This window comes from Oncorhynchus kisutch, linkage group LG16, assembly GCF_002021735.2.
Source record: "Oncorhynchus kisutch isolate 150728-3 linkage group LG16, Okis_V2, whole genome shotgun sequence".
In the NCBI taxonomy this organism is placed as follows: Eukaryota; Metazoa; Chordata; class Actinopteri; order Salmoniformes; family Salmonidae; genus Oncorhynchus; species Oncorhynchus kisutch.
Genome location: NC_034189.2, coordinates 21836101 through 21854227, shown reverse-complemented (window position 1 = coordinate 21854227; position 18127 = coordinate 21836101). Strand labels below are relative to the sequence as shown.

General features: G+C 42.0%; 3 protein-coding genes across 4 annotated transcripts in view; 1 reads left to right on the top strand and 2 right to left on the bottom strand.

The window, feature by feature from the left end:
- Positions 1-2841: 2841 nt before the first annotated feature.
- Positions 2842-7882, bottom strand: LOC109906496 (uncharacterized). The gene is made up of 3 exons (XM_020504206.2): positions 7700-7882; positions 7501-7562; positions 2842-5698 (listed from the first exon to the last, which is right to left on the bottom strand). Exons 1-3 carry the CDS (start codon positions 7726-7728, stop codon positions 4584-4586), a joined length of 1206 nt encoding a protein of 401 aa, XP_020359795.2. The 5' UTR covers positions 7729-7882; the 3' UTR covers positions 2842-4583.
- A 389-nt stretch (positions 7883-8271) lies between these two features.
- LOC109906498 (RING finger protein 227) lies at positions 8272-9930 on the bottom strand. Its single transcript, XM_020504209.2, has 2 exons — positions 9383-9930; positions 8272-9198 (listed from the first exon to the last, which is right to left on the bottom strand). The coding sequence occupies exons 1-2, from the start codon at positions 9831-9833 to the stop codon at positions 9140-9142; spliced, it is 510 nt and encodes a 169-aa protein (XP_020359798.1). The 5' UTR covers positions 9834-9930; the 3' UTR covers positions 8272-9139.
- Positions 9931-14053: 4123 nt separating this feature from the next.
- Positions 14054-18127, top strand: part of LOC109906493 (segment polarity protein dishevelled homolog DVL-2) — a 33256-nt gene continuing 29182 nt past the window's right edge. For both annotated transcript variants that reach the window (XM_031792002.1, XM_031792004.1), the window contains exon 1: positions 14054-14346. The gene's annotated coding sequence lies outside the window, so the exon portion shown is untranslated. The remainder of the gene's footprint in view (positions 14347-18127) is intronic.

Sequence of the window (18127 nt, the reverse complement as noted above, 5' to 3'; positions counted from 1 at the left end):
TTCCTTGAAAGCTTCCTGAAAACCACAGACACATGGTACAGAATTCCCCTCACAGTGGGAGAGGGGGGGACCAGGGGGTAGACAGTTTTAAAGAGAGAAAACACACACACACAAATACATAGATATGCAAAAACAAACACACACACACACACACACACACACACAGAGTGAGATAGAGAGTTACGAGAGAGAGCTTAGAAAGAGCCGTCAGTCTAACACCTTGGCTTTGATGGGTTTGAACTCTCAGGGAGACTTCTCTGGGAAAGTGGAACACCACGAGTTTTGCAGGGGAGGGGGAGGTGGGCTGTAGGGTAGTTGCATTAATCCAATGTACAATGTATTTCAACTTGATTGACAGATCCCCCAAGCTTCTCCCTTGGCCCCCCGCTGCTGGGTCCTGAAAGACAGTTGAGGACAAGTGAAGAAGTGGGTATTTTGGTGAGGCTTGCACGCTGGGAAAAGGTAAAGGGTCATCCTCCATAAATTAGACTGTTAGCGCTGTGATTTGAGCTTAGCATGGACACATGGAACTGTGTTAAATCACTAGCGGCTGGACCAAAGCAACAACATCCTGTACTTGTGAAATGTATCTCTAATTCAGACTGTAGAAAATCCCCAGTAAAAAGCCACTAAACTATACTGAACAAAACTATAAATGTTACAGTTCATATAAGGAAAACAGTCAATTGAAATAAATGAATTAGACCCTAATTTATGGATTTCACGACTGGGCAGGGTCGCAGCCAATGGGTGGGACCACCACCCACTGGGGAGCCAGACCCAGCTAATCAGAATGAGTTTTTCCCTACAAAAGAGGTTTATTACAGACAGAAATACACCTGAGCACATCCGTGGCATTGTGTTGTGGCAAAATTGCTCATTTTAGAGTGGCCTTTTCTTTTCCCCAGCACAAGGTGCACCTGTGCAATTATTTTATTTGGATCTCTTTTAGTCCTCATTTGGACTAATCTTCCAAGAGTCCTTAAACATTCAAATACAATTTATAATACAATCACATTTTTACATAATACACTGATATATTGACCAGATAAATACTCTAACAGTCTGAAAAGATAGATTGCTTCCTTCAACTTCCATAGTCCTGCACAATCTTCCAATTTATCCTAAAGTATTGTTTGAATTTATATATTGAAAGGTTTCTTGTTTGCTCAGATAAATTATTCAATTTCTTTATTGCTCTGAATCAAAATGTTATTTTGCCTAGTGGGCTAACTAATGATCATGCTGTAAGCTTCATGATATGCCACACCTGTTAGGTGGATGGACTATCTTGACAAAGGGTAGAATGCACACCAACAGGGATGTAAACAAATTTGTGCACACATTAAGAGAAATAAGCTTTTTGTACATATGGTACATTTCAGAGATATTTTATTTCAGCTGGGACCAGCACTTCACATTGCGTTTATATTTTTGTTCAATGTAGTTTCAAAGTTAATATCACATCCACAAGTACAGTGAAATGCCTTTTTTTGCTAGCTCTAACCCCAATAATACAGTAATCTATAACAATGTAATACTAAAAATAAGTTAGAACAAAAACACAAGATAAGAAACTAAGTAGCACTATGACTAATCCAGCAATGTTTGGTATCCATGAAGTGTTATGTACAGTGAATGTGTTTTATAGTTTCATATTTGAGTTCCCTTTCTCTACTTCTACAGATTCCTGTAGTAAGTAAGCACTAACATCACACTTCTTACACTGGGGAAACCAAGGGGAACTGGAAAAAAAATGCCTTTGGTTTTTAATAGTGTCACACGCCACCTAGTGGGCTAACTAGGTACTTGCAGTAAGTGCACTTCAAATCATTGAGTCCAACAAGTCTAGACAGCTATTACTCCACTGTATGCATGTCAAGAACGTCACTGATTACAATCTGGATATCAGGTTTACTGAATATGTATGTGACCTAGAACTCGGGGGGGATTGTCTCGACATTAATCAATGTTCATGTTCTTAAGACAGATGTATTTCAACCTTTCCAACTATTGTTTCGATCTCATTTGACCTATTTTTCCCCCTTCCTCTAGCAGCAAGGTCAAGTGAACATAAAGTACATTTACAGACTTTGTGAGACATTGTAAAACGAGACTTTTGGCATCATACAAAACAGTCATTAAAATACAAATACGTTTTCCCGTGTGGTTTTGTCAAATAAGGGACCATTATGCCAAACCCTCAAGCAGAGACTGGAGAGAAAGTATGTCCGTAGATTGTGTAGGTCCTCTGGCTAAAAGGGACTCAGATGGGTAAGCTATCATTTTAACAACAAAATTCCAATAAGTCTTCCTCCTCCATTTCCCCTAACTAATACTCCCCATGACAAAATCCAAATCATTTGTTTCCAAACAACCCTAATGTTACGTACAGTGGACCATGAATACATCCCAAATGGTACCCTTCTCCCCTATGTAGTGCACTAGTTTTAGATTAGAATGGGCTTCTTGGGGTGAGATGTAAAAAAAAAAATTTAATAAAAAAAAAAATCACTTGTTAATTTACTGTATTTTGTCCTTGAGATGTCAGCACTTGAAGTGGGTAATTGCTTGTTAATACATCCTATATTTATAAGCCGCTAAACCAATGTCAGATGTGGCTAACCAGATAAAATAGACAAAGCGAGACTAAAAAGCTATTGGGGAATATGGTTGATTCAACATAAAGTACATTCTTCAAAGAGAAAGTCTAACATCACATATAACATTAACACTTATGGTGTCACCTGTACAAAAGTTTAACCATGTTGCAATCCTGTTGGTCTACACTGAATTGTTAGGTTTCAACCCAATGGCAAGTCTGCATTAAAAGAGAACACATTTTTTTAAGTATGAATATTTATTATAAATTATCACATTTACAAGCACAACCATGTTCTGAATAAATACTTGAGCAGGGCTATGGGGTCAGGTCACGTTATTCATGAATTCAAACCGGACTGACGTCAAGGAAAGATCACCTGCAGACACCCTCAACTAGTTAAAGTTCTTTCCTCATGGCTCCCAAACTACTAAAAGTCCCCTACCACTTTGAACAGCCCCTATGACACTGCCCCCATCCCCCTCCCCACTCGGAGCAGCAGCACTGGGGAATGGTAAGGCCTTGGGGTCCCCTCCTTCACCTTGGGGTGACCCCAACCCTCGGTGTTGGTTGGTCTTTGTCCAGTGCGCCACCATCTTCACCTGATGCTGGGGTATTGGATGTTGACTGCACACGGTGTCTGGAGCTTCCCCTGGGTTGGATTCCACTGAAAGAGGCACTTCCTAGGATATCAGCAAATTGGATAGCCTTGAACCTCATAGTTTGGGGCTTAGCTGGTTGGGAGGCGCTGTCGTTCGAAGGTGAAATACTATGTTGGCTCTGCACGCGATTCACCTTCATACGTCTGCCCTTTACAACGCTGCTGGTGGGTTTGCGACTCTCTGTGAGTTCAGTGATGCTTAGGCCTGGTTGAACTTGGATTCTGGGAGGGCTTGGGTGGACACTGGGGGCAGAGGTGGGCACAACTGGGGGTGGATGCGCTTTGTTGATGGGAGGCACTGTTTGTGCAAAGAGATCAGCATCCTTGTCCTGGGTTGATCCTGCTTTGCTTATAGGTTTTTGGAAGCCCATGAAAGCATAGCTCTTCTGGCTTTTTGAGAGTTTACCAGATATGAATCTAAAGGGATTGCTTGTCATTTCATTTCTGTCCGAGTCACGTGGGTGAGACTTGGGGTCTTCATAACTAGAATGATTCACAGTTTTGTGAAATGAGTCACTGCTTTGAGAAGTTTCTTTACTGAGGACATTTTGGCTCTGACTGGCTGTTGTCAAAGTAATGGAGGTGGGCTGGATTTCAGCAGGGGCAGATACATTGCTGCCCGAGGGCCTAGTTTCACCTGGGAGCTTTATGCCCAGAACACATTCATTCTGTTTGGATCTGGAACCTTTGGGCAGTCTGTAAATTACAGACCCAAACATGTTGAATCTAGCTTCAGGCTTGAAAGGGGCCGAGCTTGTTGGACCAGGTTTATCCTCTCCTGCAGTCAAACGGTCATGGAAAACATTGTTGCCGGGCAGACTAAAAGTTGGCTGAACATGTTTTAGACTCTCACTCTGGGGAGATTGTAGTAGGATTGTTTGGGATCCCTTGAAAACATGGCCGATTTTAGCCTCGTTATCCTCGCTAGGTGTAGATCTAAGAAACCAAGGCCTACCGGATCTCGTGGTAGAGCCAGACATGTCAGTGGTAGTAGTCTGCACTTCTGAAGACTGGACATTGCTGGAGGCATGCAGGCTGTTAGAGACTAGGTCGTCTTCTATGGACGCAAGTTGGACTTCTCGTGGACCTGATTTGAATGTCATTGGGGCTAGAGTATCGCTTTGGGCAGAGGAAGTTGTAGTGGAAGCTACCTGAATTCTAGGGGCAAAGCTATACTTTCTGTATACATTTGGATACCCACTGACAGAACTCATTATCATGCCCCTAGGTATACCATGACTATTTCTCCAGCCAGTACCCTGACTCTTTGCAGTGTTTGTGTTGACTGAAGTTCTGATAGCAACAGAGGGTATGTCATCGTCACTCACGATGGGAGCCAATGTTTTTTTCGGGATCTTGATATTGGAACCCTCCGAGTGTATTGACATTTGTGGATTTTCCAGGTTTGTAACCACCGGTGGCTAACCCGTACTGACCACTGGATGAGCTGCTTAGCCCAGGTTTCTTCCAAAGGACATAACCACTCCTGGTTTTCAAAGACTGGTCAGGGGCAGTTTCTCTCTCTGCAGGCTCAGAGGGACTTTGGGTGGGTTGAGTTGCAGTGGGGGCCATTGTGTTCCAGAAAGAGCCAAATCTAATAAGAGGTCGAATTCTGGGTTGGGCTTCACTGGTAGCATCTAATTTAGAAGAACCGGATTGGCTCAGAGTTGGTGGGTGCACTTGTTGTCCATTGGCAGACTTAATGGCTGTAGGGTACAACTGAGAGCCTATGTAGCCATAACCCCTTTGGACATGTGTGGATCTTCCAGACTCATGAACACTGGAGTTTCCTTCACTTTGGGTAGCAGAGGCAGCACCAAGTCTGCTAATGGTCTTCATTCCTTCACTAGGGCCCTTGTGAGTGGTTTCAGAGGTGCTGGAAGTGGATTGGGATTCCCTGAAGAGGTAGGAAGACAGAAACGTCCTGTATTTGGATCTCTCATTCTTGCTCAAAGGGTTTTCAGCCTGTTGGGCGGGGATGGGGTTGTCGTCAACAACAGGGGAGCCAAATGTGTCCCTGGCAGGTTGCAAACTACTGGTGGTAACATGGCTTCTTTGGGTCATAGGGTTTGAGACTGAATGAAAAGTACCAGAGGCACCCCAGGTTCTGGGGACAAGTGGGCTAACTAGGCCACTAGAAGGGTAGGTACGAAAATGGACAGTCTTACTGGGCACAGAGCTGCTTGAAAATCTGTTAGTTTGACTGTTGGAAGGCGGAGACTCCTCACCATCAGGGGAACCTTCTCTCCCAGTCTGGACTCCCGGTCTCAGGCTGAAGACAATCTGAGCCTGGTCAGGTTGGACACTACTGGGGACCGGTTGGCTTGGGCCAAGACTATGGCTCTGGCTAAATGTGTAAGGGTTGTTGAAAGTCCTCCATTTTCTTGGGCCCTGTGTTACGAGAGAACTTCTCTGTTCGTGTACTGCTCGCCTGTCTACAGGGAAATAAGAGTGCAATTCAGTATTATTAATGAATGTCATGTCTAAATACACTGAACAAAAATATAAGATGCAACATGTAAAGTGTTGTCCCCATGTCCTGAAATAACAGATCCCAGAAGTGTCAAAAACAGCTTATTTCTCAAATTCGTTCTCATTCCTGTAAATTAGCATTTGTCCTTTGCCAAGATAATCCATCCACCGGATAGGTGTGGCATATCAAGAAGCTGATTAAACAGCATGATCATTATACAGGTGCACCTTGTGCTGGGGACAATAAGACATGTGGCATTGTGTTGATGTGACAGAACTGCACATTTTAGAGTGGCCTTATGTTTCTAGGGTGCGTGCAATTGGCATGCTGACTGCAGGATTGTCCACCAAAACTGTTACCAGGGGAAGGAATGTTAATTTCTCTACCATAAGCCACCGCCGTCGTTTTAGAGAATTTGACAGTGTGTCCAACCGGCATAACAACCGCAGACCACGTAACAATGCCAGCCTAGACCTCCACTTCCAGCTTCTTCACCTGCATGGTCGTCGGAGACCAGCCACACAGATAGCTGATGAAACTGGGTTTGCACAACCCCCCAAAAAAAACAAAAAACATGCATGCTCGTCATCACCAGCGTCTGGGCCTGACTGCAGTTCGGCGTCGTAACTGACTTCAGTGGCAAAGTGCTCACAGTCGATGGCCACTGGAGAAGTGTTCTCTTCACGGATGAATGCCAGGTTCAACTGTACCGGGCAGATGGCGTGTATGGCGTTGTGTGGGCGAGCAGTTTGTCAATGTGAACAGAGTGCCCCATGGTGGCATGTATGGGCAAACATACGCTACGTACAAAATTGCAATGTGAATACAGAGATACCATGAGATCCATTGTCGTACCATTGATCCGCCGCCATCACCATGTTTCAGCATGATAATGCACAGCCCCATGTCACAAAGATCTGTACACAAATTGTCCCAGTTCTTCCATGGACTGCATAGTCAGACATGTCACCCATTGAGCATGTTTGGGATGCTCTGGTTTGACATGTACAACAGCGTGTTCCAGTTCCTGACAATATCCAGCAACATCACACAGCCATTGTGGAATGTTGTCCCACTCTTCTTCAATCAGCCTGAGCAACTATGTGAAGGAGCGGTTGTGCTGCATGAAGCAAATGGTGGTCACACCAGATAGTGACTGGTTTTCTGAGCCATGCCCCTACCTTTTTAAAAAAAGGTACCTGTATTCCCAGTCATGTGAAATACAGACTAGGGCCTAGTGAATTTTACATTTATGACAGATTGCCTTATATGAACTGTAACTCAGTAAAATTGTTGGGAAGTGAACTACAACCTCACATCAATTGGATCACTGAATTTAAAAAATGGACATGTTGGTAGTGCAGTTTCCTAGTCAGATTATTTGGACTGAGAGAAAAAAAAATGCTGAGCCCTAAATATAATATTTTAAAAGTTGACTTGTCCTTACATTTAATATGTATGCTTACTAATAAAGTAACAGCAGCTATGGAAGTTCACTGAGCATGTGGTTTCCAAACAGTCTAAATCATATCTCCTCAAAACAATTTAATGTCACAAGATGTGAGGTCAAGCACACAGGTTATGTAAGGATAGATTCTGAGCAATAACCCTGGGCAGCTGGATATTGTTAACCAGTCGTCCAACTCACGTATTGAAGTCTATGACAAACAAAAACTTCACGGACATAGATATGACCCGAAAAGAACATTCACTTTCTGTGCAATAAGTTAAAAATAGAAACGGTATCATGCTTATTACTCTTACCCCTTGATAAACATGAACTACTGACTTCCACAGTAGCTAATACCAGACACAGGAACAGAAGTCTAATACAAAATAGAAATAAAGTTTGATTTCATTAGTGATAATTACATTACTGAAAGACAAGTCAATTTCTCATTGTTATCGTAGTACAAAGTATTAGGCAATAGTCTGAGGTTACTTGATTAAGAGAAGAACATACCTCGAATTAAGTCTTAAAGTCCTTGACATTATTGCTGGGCAGCAACCAACATATGATACACGACAGCACAATCAGATTGTAGTAGATTGTAACTGAAAAAGAGTCCAAGGTAAAAAGATCAATTTAAAAAAGCCTTGTTTGATCAACCTCTTGCTCCTCTAGTTGTTAAATAGCACACTGTGGTCAGAGAGCCCCTTGATTAGCATATTAGATGTGCCTGTTGCTATCTCAACAGGTGCATCTAATGCAGGACCCGTTCAGAAGAGTGCAACATTACAGTATTTTTCAATAGGGATGTATTGTGTAGATTAAAACATATTCTTGTCTGTATAGAATAGGCCAGGGAATCGCGTTAGCGCTGTTACGTTTCTATTTGCGTCCTGAAATTTTCTGAACATTTCACCTCACTGAACACACGCCAGGCCCATGTGAACACAGGTGCAACCAATTATGTTGATTGCATCCTCCAGAATTTTGGGGGAACATGACACCTGGTCTCACTTGTTGGATAGGTCTATATGACATGAGCTTACGCCGTCTTATATTCTAAATAATGGTAAACCAAGCAGAAGTTCAGAACAGTATTATTTATTAACTTATTCTTCAGCGAAAAAGCAAGCATCAGTTACTACTGCAAGCCATTTATCCCGGCGAGAGAAGAACATTTAAAAAACAATAACATGTTTTATTACAACAAAACAAAGGTGCAAAATATCACACACAATCAATAAAAGTGAATTTAATAAATACACTACATTCAAGTACTTTTTTCTTGAACTGAGCACCAACAAAATTCAACACATTCTAATAGTTGGAAATGGAAAGCCATAGGCTACTTCAAAGCACACAAAAATACAATTTTAGATAAAACTATTTCATTCAGTAGCCCAATGGCTTCAAAGAACAGCCTATAGTCTTTACAATTCTGTTACCATTATGTGTTTGGTCAACACCAATTATTACATGCATGTGTGAAGAAATGGACACAGAGGCCTAGTTGGCTATTATATGGAATACATATTACTGCTTGCTCCAACTTCCAACTGGACCCGCCAGTCTTCTACAGTCCAAATGGGTTACTGTAGTGTAGGCTCGTGGACGGCAACGCCCCCTCTCTGATCAATCAGGTGCCACTGAGGTGCGTTCAGTTCGCTCGAACGTTTCCTAAGTTACGGAACGGTTTGTACCGATTGACACGTTTCCCCCAAAACGTTATTGAACAGACTGAGGTAGGGTGGCTCCCGTTGGTGGGTGTGGCGAGGTGTGGCTTGAAGCAATGTGTGACATATTTAAAGGGCAGTGGCCATGCCGACAGCTTTCTCCAACCCGGTTTTTCAACTGGTCGTTCAGTACAGCACCGGATCCGTTCAACTGAACGTGCCAGAACGTAAAAACGTACTGAACGCAGCCCTGATGACTTTCCAATCAATGAAGTCCGCATCAAATGGTATAGCATGACATCATGAAGAGGTCTCGTAGGTCCTCATCAGTCATACAATCTGTAGGGGAAAAATAAAATATGTAAGAGAACACAATAAATGTCCTTCTTTGGGCAGGCTACAATAGCCTATTTTGGTCCGCAGGTCAATACCATCAAAGTAGGCTATGAAAAACTACCGGAATATTAAGTAATGTTTTTTCGTGAAAACTAAAAGAGTATTGCAATATAATAGGACTACTTACGCGCTCTCCTTTGGGAATGATTCCCAGTGAATTTGCCCCAGACGCGCCTCAGCGAACGGCGGAACCTTCCACCTCTGGAACTCCTTTCCTCGGCTGAGTTCTCATGGGGAGTCTCATTGTCATCCTCCTTCCCCTCACTATCCCCCTCGTCGTCTGTCATGCTTTCCCCGAGAACGTCAGATACCACCATGCGCTCTAGAACACTTTCGTCTACCCGAAGCGCTGCCCTCACTTTTCCCGATACAGAGGTCGGGTATCGGCAGAGTGGGCAAACAATTGTCTTGTCCTGCGGCGAACATTCCTTCGTGGATTCCACTTCACATACTGAGGATTGGGAAAGAGTCACCAGACAGCGCTCACAAAAGCTGTGTTTACACTGTAACTCACGAGGACACCGACGGCCGGTGTTGTAGCTTCGGTAACAAATTCCGCACTCAAGATCTGAACACATTTTTCTTTCTCTTTGGGAGCTGTTTCGTTCAACGAGAATGAACTGTCTGAATTAATTGGCTATTAGGCTATATTTATATTTCTTAGTGTGGGAGGGACTTTCACTTGACAGAGTGCCCAAAAAAATAGTAACCTATGACTAATATTTTGGAAATAGTGATGTCATCAAAGAGACGCGGCGTCCACGTGCTAACCCTCCCACTCTCCACCCACACATCCTTTTTTACTGTATATGGAGAGTTAGTGGGCCATTCTGCTACAGTTTGGCCAATGTCTGTCTGATATTCACCCACATTTTCCAGATATAACAGAACCATGAATGTAAGACAAAGTGCTTGCATCAAGAAGGTTTCCTCTCTTTTGAAATAGTGATTTTGATATTAATCTGTGCCGAACTGGCTCCTGTCTGTCTGTGTCTTATAAACAACAGAACTGCCTTATGGGGGGAGGAGAGAGGCGAAGATACCAGTTAGAATCTTTAAATAAATTCCAGATCCCGAAGTAAATTCACCTGTCTGTTTCTTGATGACATCAGACTACTTTGTAACTGAACAGAACAGGAGTGAGCCATGACTTGAGCTGTCAACTTCCTATGCTGTCCTATAGCCGATCTGCTAATATCTGTCTAGCCTATAGATAAACCCATATCAGTCACTTAAGATGACCCATAGGTCTCACTGTTGTCTACTCTCGTGACTCACACCGGCTCAGATACCCTTTGGATTCCATCTCATTTGATATGCCCTTGATTACTGTAAGCATAATAGAAACATTGATATCAAACAAGCTGATAGTTGCAAACGTGTTGTGCAACAGTCTGTTATGAAAACACAACAACATACTATTGTCTCTGTTGCCGCTGCCTACTCACTCTACTCACTCTACTGGCTTTACCCTTCCCAGAAATCCCTGCACCTCCCTCTTACTGACACTCTCCGGGGTGTATCTGGTCGTAAACGTGACGTCAGCCTTTGTCCCCACGCTAATCCTCCAGACAAAGCCCAGGACCTATCAGGTGACCCAGTAACTCTTTTCATGGTGATTTCCTTGTCCTACAGTCAAAGCCAAGAGTAACAGGATCTTAGGGAGGATAAGACATTTGAAAGAAATGAAAGACAGTACTCTTTGATGTGTTATTGTGATCTGAGGAACCATTTTCCTCTGTGCCTGCCACCTGTAGATTGACTTCATGTAAAAAGGGATCATGTATTTATGTAAAGAACAAAACAGTTTACAACTTGTACTGAACAGAAAAAAGAGGCATAGTTTCCCGGACCCAGATTAAGCCTATTCCTGGACTAGAAAATACTCTCAATGAAGATTGAGCATTGAGCAGCATGCTTTTTAATCCAGGGGTAGGCTTCATTTGGGTCTATTAAACCTGCCCATAAACTTTACAAATATAATTACTTTTTTTTATTTTTTATTACACCTTCCTTTACTTTCTCATTCCCAGCTCAGTCCATATAATGATGAATTGACAAACTATTTAACTTTTGTCATGTGATTGGGAAGTACCGAGATTCCGTTCTTCACTTGAAATAACACCCACATGGGGCTCTGAAGTTTAAACTCAGCTCAGATAAGGAGACAGGGGAAGCTGGGTCTGTGTTTTGAAAGTGAGTCATCCTCTCGTGGGTGAAAGAGTGCAACGTCCAATCTCACACATACATTATGGTGACTCGATGCGATAAGATCCACTGACTGTCATACCTGAACAGACACGTCACTCTGGGTTTCTTCACGGTACCCAAACCCCCAAAATGTATTGAATACATCGCTCAGTTATGTATTAGAGCCATGTCATCATGGAATGCTCTTGGAAATAAAAGAGAGCCGCACACTCTAGGAGCTCAGATGCAAAAATTGAATTACCAACGTTTCGACAGCCAAGCTGTCTTCATCAGGGTATATCAGGGTTCATACCCTGATGAAGACAGCTTGGCTGTCGAAACGTTGGTAATTCAATTTTTGCATCTGAGCTCCTAGAGTGTGCTGCTCTCTTTTATTTTCAAGTTTTCTACTCCGCTAGCCAGCACCTCGCCTAAATAGGTGTGCGTTTCTTTTTCTTCTAGATTATCATGGAATGCTCTGCCACCAGAGGTTACTCAGGCAAAAAGCAAGTTTAGCTTTGAAAAACAAGATACAAAAAGACACATTGTATCACAGTGCCTCTTCTCTCATCTAATGTAACTGCACTGTATATTAATATGTATATTTGAATAGTGTGTAAATATTAATATATAATTGTGACATACGATACACACACACCATACCACAGCATGAATGCACAGAAACACATGCACACACAATATTTGTGAATTAGGCAAAGAGTGATTTGTTTGTATCCTATTTTTGGCAACCTAACTGTATGGGGATCTTATTTGACTGCATACATGCATGATCAGAGACACGTTTTTCTGTAGATACACTATATATACAAAATAATGTGGACACCCCTTGAAATTAGTGGATTCAGCTATTTCAGCCACACCCCTTGCTGACAGGTGTTTAAAATTGAGCACACAGCCATGCCATCTCCATAGACAAACATTGGCAGTAGAATGGCCTTACTGAAGAGCTCAGTAACTTTCAACGTGGCACTGTCATAGGATGTCACCTTTCCAACAAGTCAGTTCATCAAATTTCTGCCCTGATAGAGCTGCCCCCGTCAACTGTAAGTGCTGTTATTGTGAATTGGAAACGCCTAGGAGCAACAATGGCTCAGCCGCGAAGTGGTAGGCCACACAAGCTCACAGAATGGGACCACCGAGTACTGAAGCGTGTAACACATAAAAATGGTCTGTCCTTGGTTGCAACAATCACTACTGAGTTCCAAACTGCCTCTGGAAGCAATGTCAGCACAATAACTGTTTGTTGGGAGCTTCATGAAATGGGTTTCCATGGCCGAGCAGTCGCACACAAGCCTAAGATCACCATGTGCAATGCCAAGCGTCGGCTGCAGTGGTGTAAAGCTCGCCGCCATTGGACTCTGGAGCAGTGGAAACGCGTTCTCTGGAGTGATGAATCACGCTTCACCATCTGGCAGTCTGACGAACAAATCTGGGTTTGGCAGATGCCAGGAGAACGCTACCTGCCCGAATGCATAGTGCCAAACTGTAAAGTTTGGAGGAGGAATAATGGTCTGGGGCTGTTTTTCATGGTTCGGGCTAGGCCCCTTAGTTCCAGTGAAGGGAAATCTTAATGCTACAGCGTACAATAACATTCTAGGCCAGGCCTGGGCAATTTCAGTCCACGGGGGCCTTATTGTTGTCACATTTTCCCCCCATCCCTAGCAAACACACCTGATTTAAACTAATTCCATTTTTAACTGAATAACATGATTAGTTGATTATTGGAGTCAGGTGTTTTCGCTGGGGCTGGGGCAAAAGTGTGACACCAATCAGGCCCCTGAGGACTGGAGTTGACCAGGCCTGTTCTAGATGATTCTGTGCTTCCAACTTTGTGGCAACAGTTTGGGGATGGCCCTTTCCTGCTTTAGCATGGCAATGCCCCGTGCAAAAAGCGATGTCTATACAGAAATGGTTTGTCGAGATCGGCGTGGAAGAATTGACTGGCCTGCATAGAGCACTGACCTCAACCCCATTGAACACCTGTGGGATGAATTGGAACGCCAACTGCAAGTCAGGCCTAATCGCTCAACATCAGTGCCTGACCTTACTAGTGCTCTTGTGGCTGAATGGAACCAAGTCTCCACAGCAATGTTCCAACATCTAGTGGAATGCCTTCCTAGAAGAGTAGAGGCTGTTATAGCAGCAAAGGAGGAACAACTCTATATTAATGCCAATGATTCTGGAATAAGATGTTCAACGAGCAGGTGTCCACATACTTTTAGTCGTGTTGTATAATTCAGAGAGGATGTTAGCATGTGTGGCAATATGTCTCCTGGGGTCTTGCAGATAAACAGATAGAAAGACTAAACATCATATAAGTTCCATTAGACCAGCACCAGTAACTCAACTAGTTATCAGGTTGCTGCTTTTTGAACTGATATCCCGAAATCATAAAACATTGTATTCCACACTTGAATGATATCCACAGTAATTTGACTCACAACTGTCATTCTTAATACCCTGGACATTGAAAAAGACAGTGTACATACAAAATACCGTACTGTGAGGACAGTGAGAAGTGTCAGGGTTATAGGAGGTGGCTTCTACCTCTATTCCATGTCCCTGGTTACTAGTTACCACCACAACCTAGAGATGACTTAATGTCAGGGCAACCAGGAGACAACCCTGGCTCCAGGAGGAGAGAGCAGAGGATGTCAAGGCATGGGTAAAGCAAGAGAGGAGAGGAGATATGGAGTGAAAGAAAACAGAGAGGGAGAGCGAGCCAGTATAAATAAGAGGTAGAGAGGTAGATTAACAAAGTGTGTTAATTTTTTACTGTAAATGAGAACCATGATGTGTCCGGTGAGAATTTTGGTAGTGGAGAGGAACGTCAAAGCTCACCCTTATCTGAGAGGTGTGTGACAGCGAGTGTATGAGACGGTAAGTGTTTGTTATCTTCCCACACACTACATGGTTATGAATTCTCGGTGAGTTTAACTCCCATGGTGTTTTCATATCAACTGAACTACATACAGTAGATAAAGTATGGCAATATATTAATATACAAGCTATCATAGCAGTTATGACATCATGCAGTATGTATTTTTGCCATTCTGTTGTAATGCTGCACTGTGTACCATTTCTGACTGTGGATGTCAAGGAGTTAGAGAAAGTAATTCATTATTGTCAAGCAAATTACACAGGGTGAATGTTGACCAAATTTGTCTGGAATATGTATTGAGATTATTGAACCAAATAAAAGTGTGACATGTACAGATAGACCAATCCCATGGAAACATGTTCATTACAATCTCTGCTCCTGGGGCCCAATACAAAATAGACCACTATTGCTAGGCAACTGCCCTGTTGAGTACGGCTTGCCTTGCTCTATCCCATGTGAATGGAGAGGCTGCTGTTTATGAAAGTACAGTTTGATCTTTATGAGGTAAACACATGGACACCTAAGGGAAAATCAGCTGAGTACAGTACACCCCTTTTCCATCATGTATATTACAATTGATTTTCACATTGTGGTTCATTGGTGCTATTATGCAACAGTGGAACAACACGTTGGGAGGAGATCCTTGGCAGTTTACTTGATTCAAATCTCTATTTCACTAGTCAACTATCAGTGGCATTTTATACAAACCCAGTAGCGCTGAGGGCATTCTTATTCATTGTATGATCGTTGCGTTGGTGTTGTTAGTGCATCAGCGTTCTAACTAGCCCACAGTGAGAAAGAGCTCAAATACAACAACACACAGAGGGACAGAGAGAGAGTGTAGGGCCCGGTAATCACTTCTATCCACGGCTCCTGTCCTTCTTTGTTTTTCCACCTCCACTTCTCTACCTTTTACTTGTTATACTGCTTTCACATAGAGAAAAAAAAGGGGAATGTTTATCTGCCCCCCCCCCCCCCCCCCCTTACAAACAGACCCATTTTTACCACCGTTTTGCCTGCATAAGCCTTTTATAATTACCATGTGCAGGCTGACATGCCAGGGACAAGTGGCAGTAGTGGTGTGCAGATGTTGGAGGGCATCTATTTTAATAAATCTATTGAATATACACCATCAAAAATCAGCATTATTAATTTGTTTTGGCAGGGGCTCAGAAACTATAAAATGTATTTTCAAAACGATAGAGTTGCATATTTTTAGTTGAATTATGTTACCTTATGTTAGTCTGAAGCCATTTGGCTCTGGTTTCACAGCCCTGTAATAATGCTTTTTTAAAAACTGGCAAATACAGATTTTTACTCCAATCTGGCAACCCTCATAAAATCTGACATAACACCAGTATCCCAAAGTATTAAGTGAAAACAAGCATAGAAAACAGTATTGGCATTAATAAAAATAAAAAAACGTAAGACTACTATTATAATTATTAAGGTGACAACCTGGTTGATTAATAATATTGGGTTGTTAACACGTTTTTTTTATGTAAATAAATGTGGGGGAAAAATAAAAATTATAATTGCGATCCTATTTTCAAAAGCGTGCGAGTATCCTGTTCATATTTCACAACCGCGGGCTTTTGTAGCTGCCTTTACTCGATTGAGCAAAAATAATAGCCTCACACTTGATTTGGGCTCCATTATTGCATGCTAAATGTTTCTGATCAGTGATAGATGAGCAAATGAATAAATGAGCTACCATTTCCACTTGTACAGCCAGAGAGCAATTAACCAAATATACAGACAGAGATTCAGTGAAACAAAGTCACATTGATTGAAGTCACATGCTTTTGGTCGGGAGTAGTCCTATGCTACTAAGCGACTGTGAGTGAAGAGCAAAATAATCCACTTGCTAAACTAAACTACATAACATGCTGGCAAACTGTTCTAATAAATGAGCCAACTAGACAAGATGATCATGAGCAGCCCTCACCTCAATTTAGCTAACATTTTCCCAGCCTGATTGTAGCCTAACCAATATCCAAACAGAGCTTCAGTGAAAACAAATCTTACATTGATTTATCATTTTTCAAGAGGAGTCCCCATGCTTGTCTCAAAGCAGAGCGATGGCGCTGTCCCAATCTGAAAGCTGCACACAAACTGAAATTATAATCTAGTTGACCGTAGGCGGTTAGGCTATTGCTTGACATTTATTACAATGATTGGATGACTTTGGGAGTTTCAGTAAGCAACAATTTTATAGCATTCCTTCAATTGCATGAGCCTACTTTATGCCAATATTTCCATAATTAAGTGATATTTATTCCCACAGTAATCCTTAATGGATCCATCCAGTTGTGGTGAAGAAAACAGTTCATGCTTAGTGGTGGGTTATGGGAGAAGTGGCAGGGGGATGGTTAACGGGTGCTGCCTAGCAACCATCAAGAGTTTAAAACCTCTTAAGGTATAAAGTCCCCTGTTTAGTCCCCTGTTTACATTTTCTCTTATAAATCTATTTGTGCACATGCCTGCCATCCTTACATCATAGTGCAGTAGGAGAGAGTGGTTTCATCACAGTAGCACATTCAGAGATCTATTTATGGCGATTCATCTAAAATAGTTTATAGATTTAAAAAAAAAAAACAGTTTGTCATAGATAGACAAGATTTATATGAGATGAAAGGGAAGTTCCTAGTGAGTTCAGGAAGCTAAGATATAGCCCTGTGAGACCTTCACAGTGATGGGGGGCTGATGTTCTGATCAAATCCAATTTTATTTGTCACATGTGCCAAATACAACAGGTGTAAGACCTTACAGTGTAATGCTTACTTACAAGCCCTTAACCAAAAATGAAGTTTAAAAAAAAAAGTTACAAAAAAAAAGTTAAAAATAATTAAAAGAGCACCATTAAAATAACAAAAAAAAATAACAATAGCAGGGCTATATACTGTACTGGTACAGATCGAGAGAGACCTTTAGAAAATATGCACATTTTCTCTAACACTAAACATACAAATATGTATTTTACGGTTATAAGGAAGGTGAAATGTTATAATCTGATTATACTATATTTAGGAAGTATGTAAATAATTTCAAGCGGTATTCATACAGTTATGTTGAATAGAAAATACACCATATCAAATATTTCATATTTTTATCATATTTGTGCTGTGTACTTGAGCTTGTGTTCTCAAGTGAATACACCTCAGCTATTTTTTTTTTTTAATGACTAGAAAAGTGAGACTTTAACCTTTCTTGGAGTATGCAACATTTCTAGTTATTGTTTATGGCCCTCTCATAATAAATAATTACTTTGGGGGATTACATTTAGTTACATTTAACTGGGTTAAATAGCATAGTGCGTGCCAATGCCACCTCAGCATTACGGCTAAGTTTCATGCTAAGCCGTAGGCAGAAGTTTCCCGAAATGATACTAGATCATTAGGCAGCAATAAAAGTTTTGGCTTTGATACCGGCAATAGCTTTCAGATACATGGAAATGGCGGAAAAAAGTTGGCAGCATGGGAAAGTTGGCGGAAGAACATCTTAGTATGAAAGGGATATCAGTCTGAGTGTGGATCCTGCAGTCAGGCTTTCCATTTCCTCTGCTCCCCACTGCTAGGGGCTAGGGGGCAGGCTTTACATCTCTTCTTCATTTGGTAATTAACTGAAGCTAGTGATTCAACGGCTTAGGAATCTCGCCATAAACCAAGAGGAAACAGAACAGAAAACCCCAAGGACCAGGTTTAAGATGGACTATTTTAACCCCATATAGGCCGAGGCCCATTGCCTCTGTTACACACATACTGAAAGGTTAGGTTACAA

Bases quoted from the DNA above. Each gene is read 5' to 3' on its own strand.
- LOC109906496 (XM_020504206.2), bottom strand. From the start codon at position 7,728: ATGTCAAGGACTTTAAGACTTAATTCGAG. The intron at 7,563-7,699 runs GTATGTTCTTCT...ATTTTGTATTAG, and splicing joins ACTTTAAGACTTAATTCGAG to ACTTCTGTTCCTGTGTCTGG. The intron at 5,699-7,500 runs GTAAGAGTAATA...ATTTCCCTGTAG, and splicing joins TAGTTCATGTTTATCAAGGG to ACAGGCGAGCAGTACACGAA.
- LOC109906498 (XM_020504209.2), bottom strand. From the start codon at position 9,833: ATGTGTTCAGATCTTGAGTGCGGAATTTGTTACCGAAGCTACAACACC. The intron at 9,199-9,382 runs GTAAGTAGTCCT...TTTCCCCTACAG, and splicing joins TCATTCCCAAAGGAGAGCGC to ATTGTATGACTGATGAGGAC.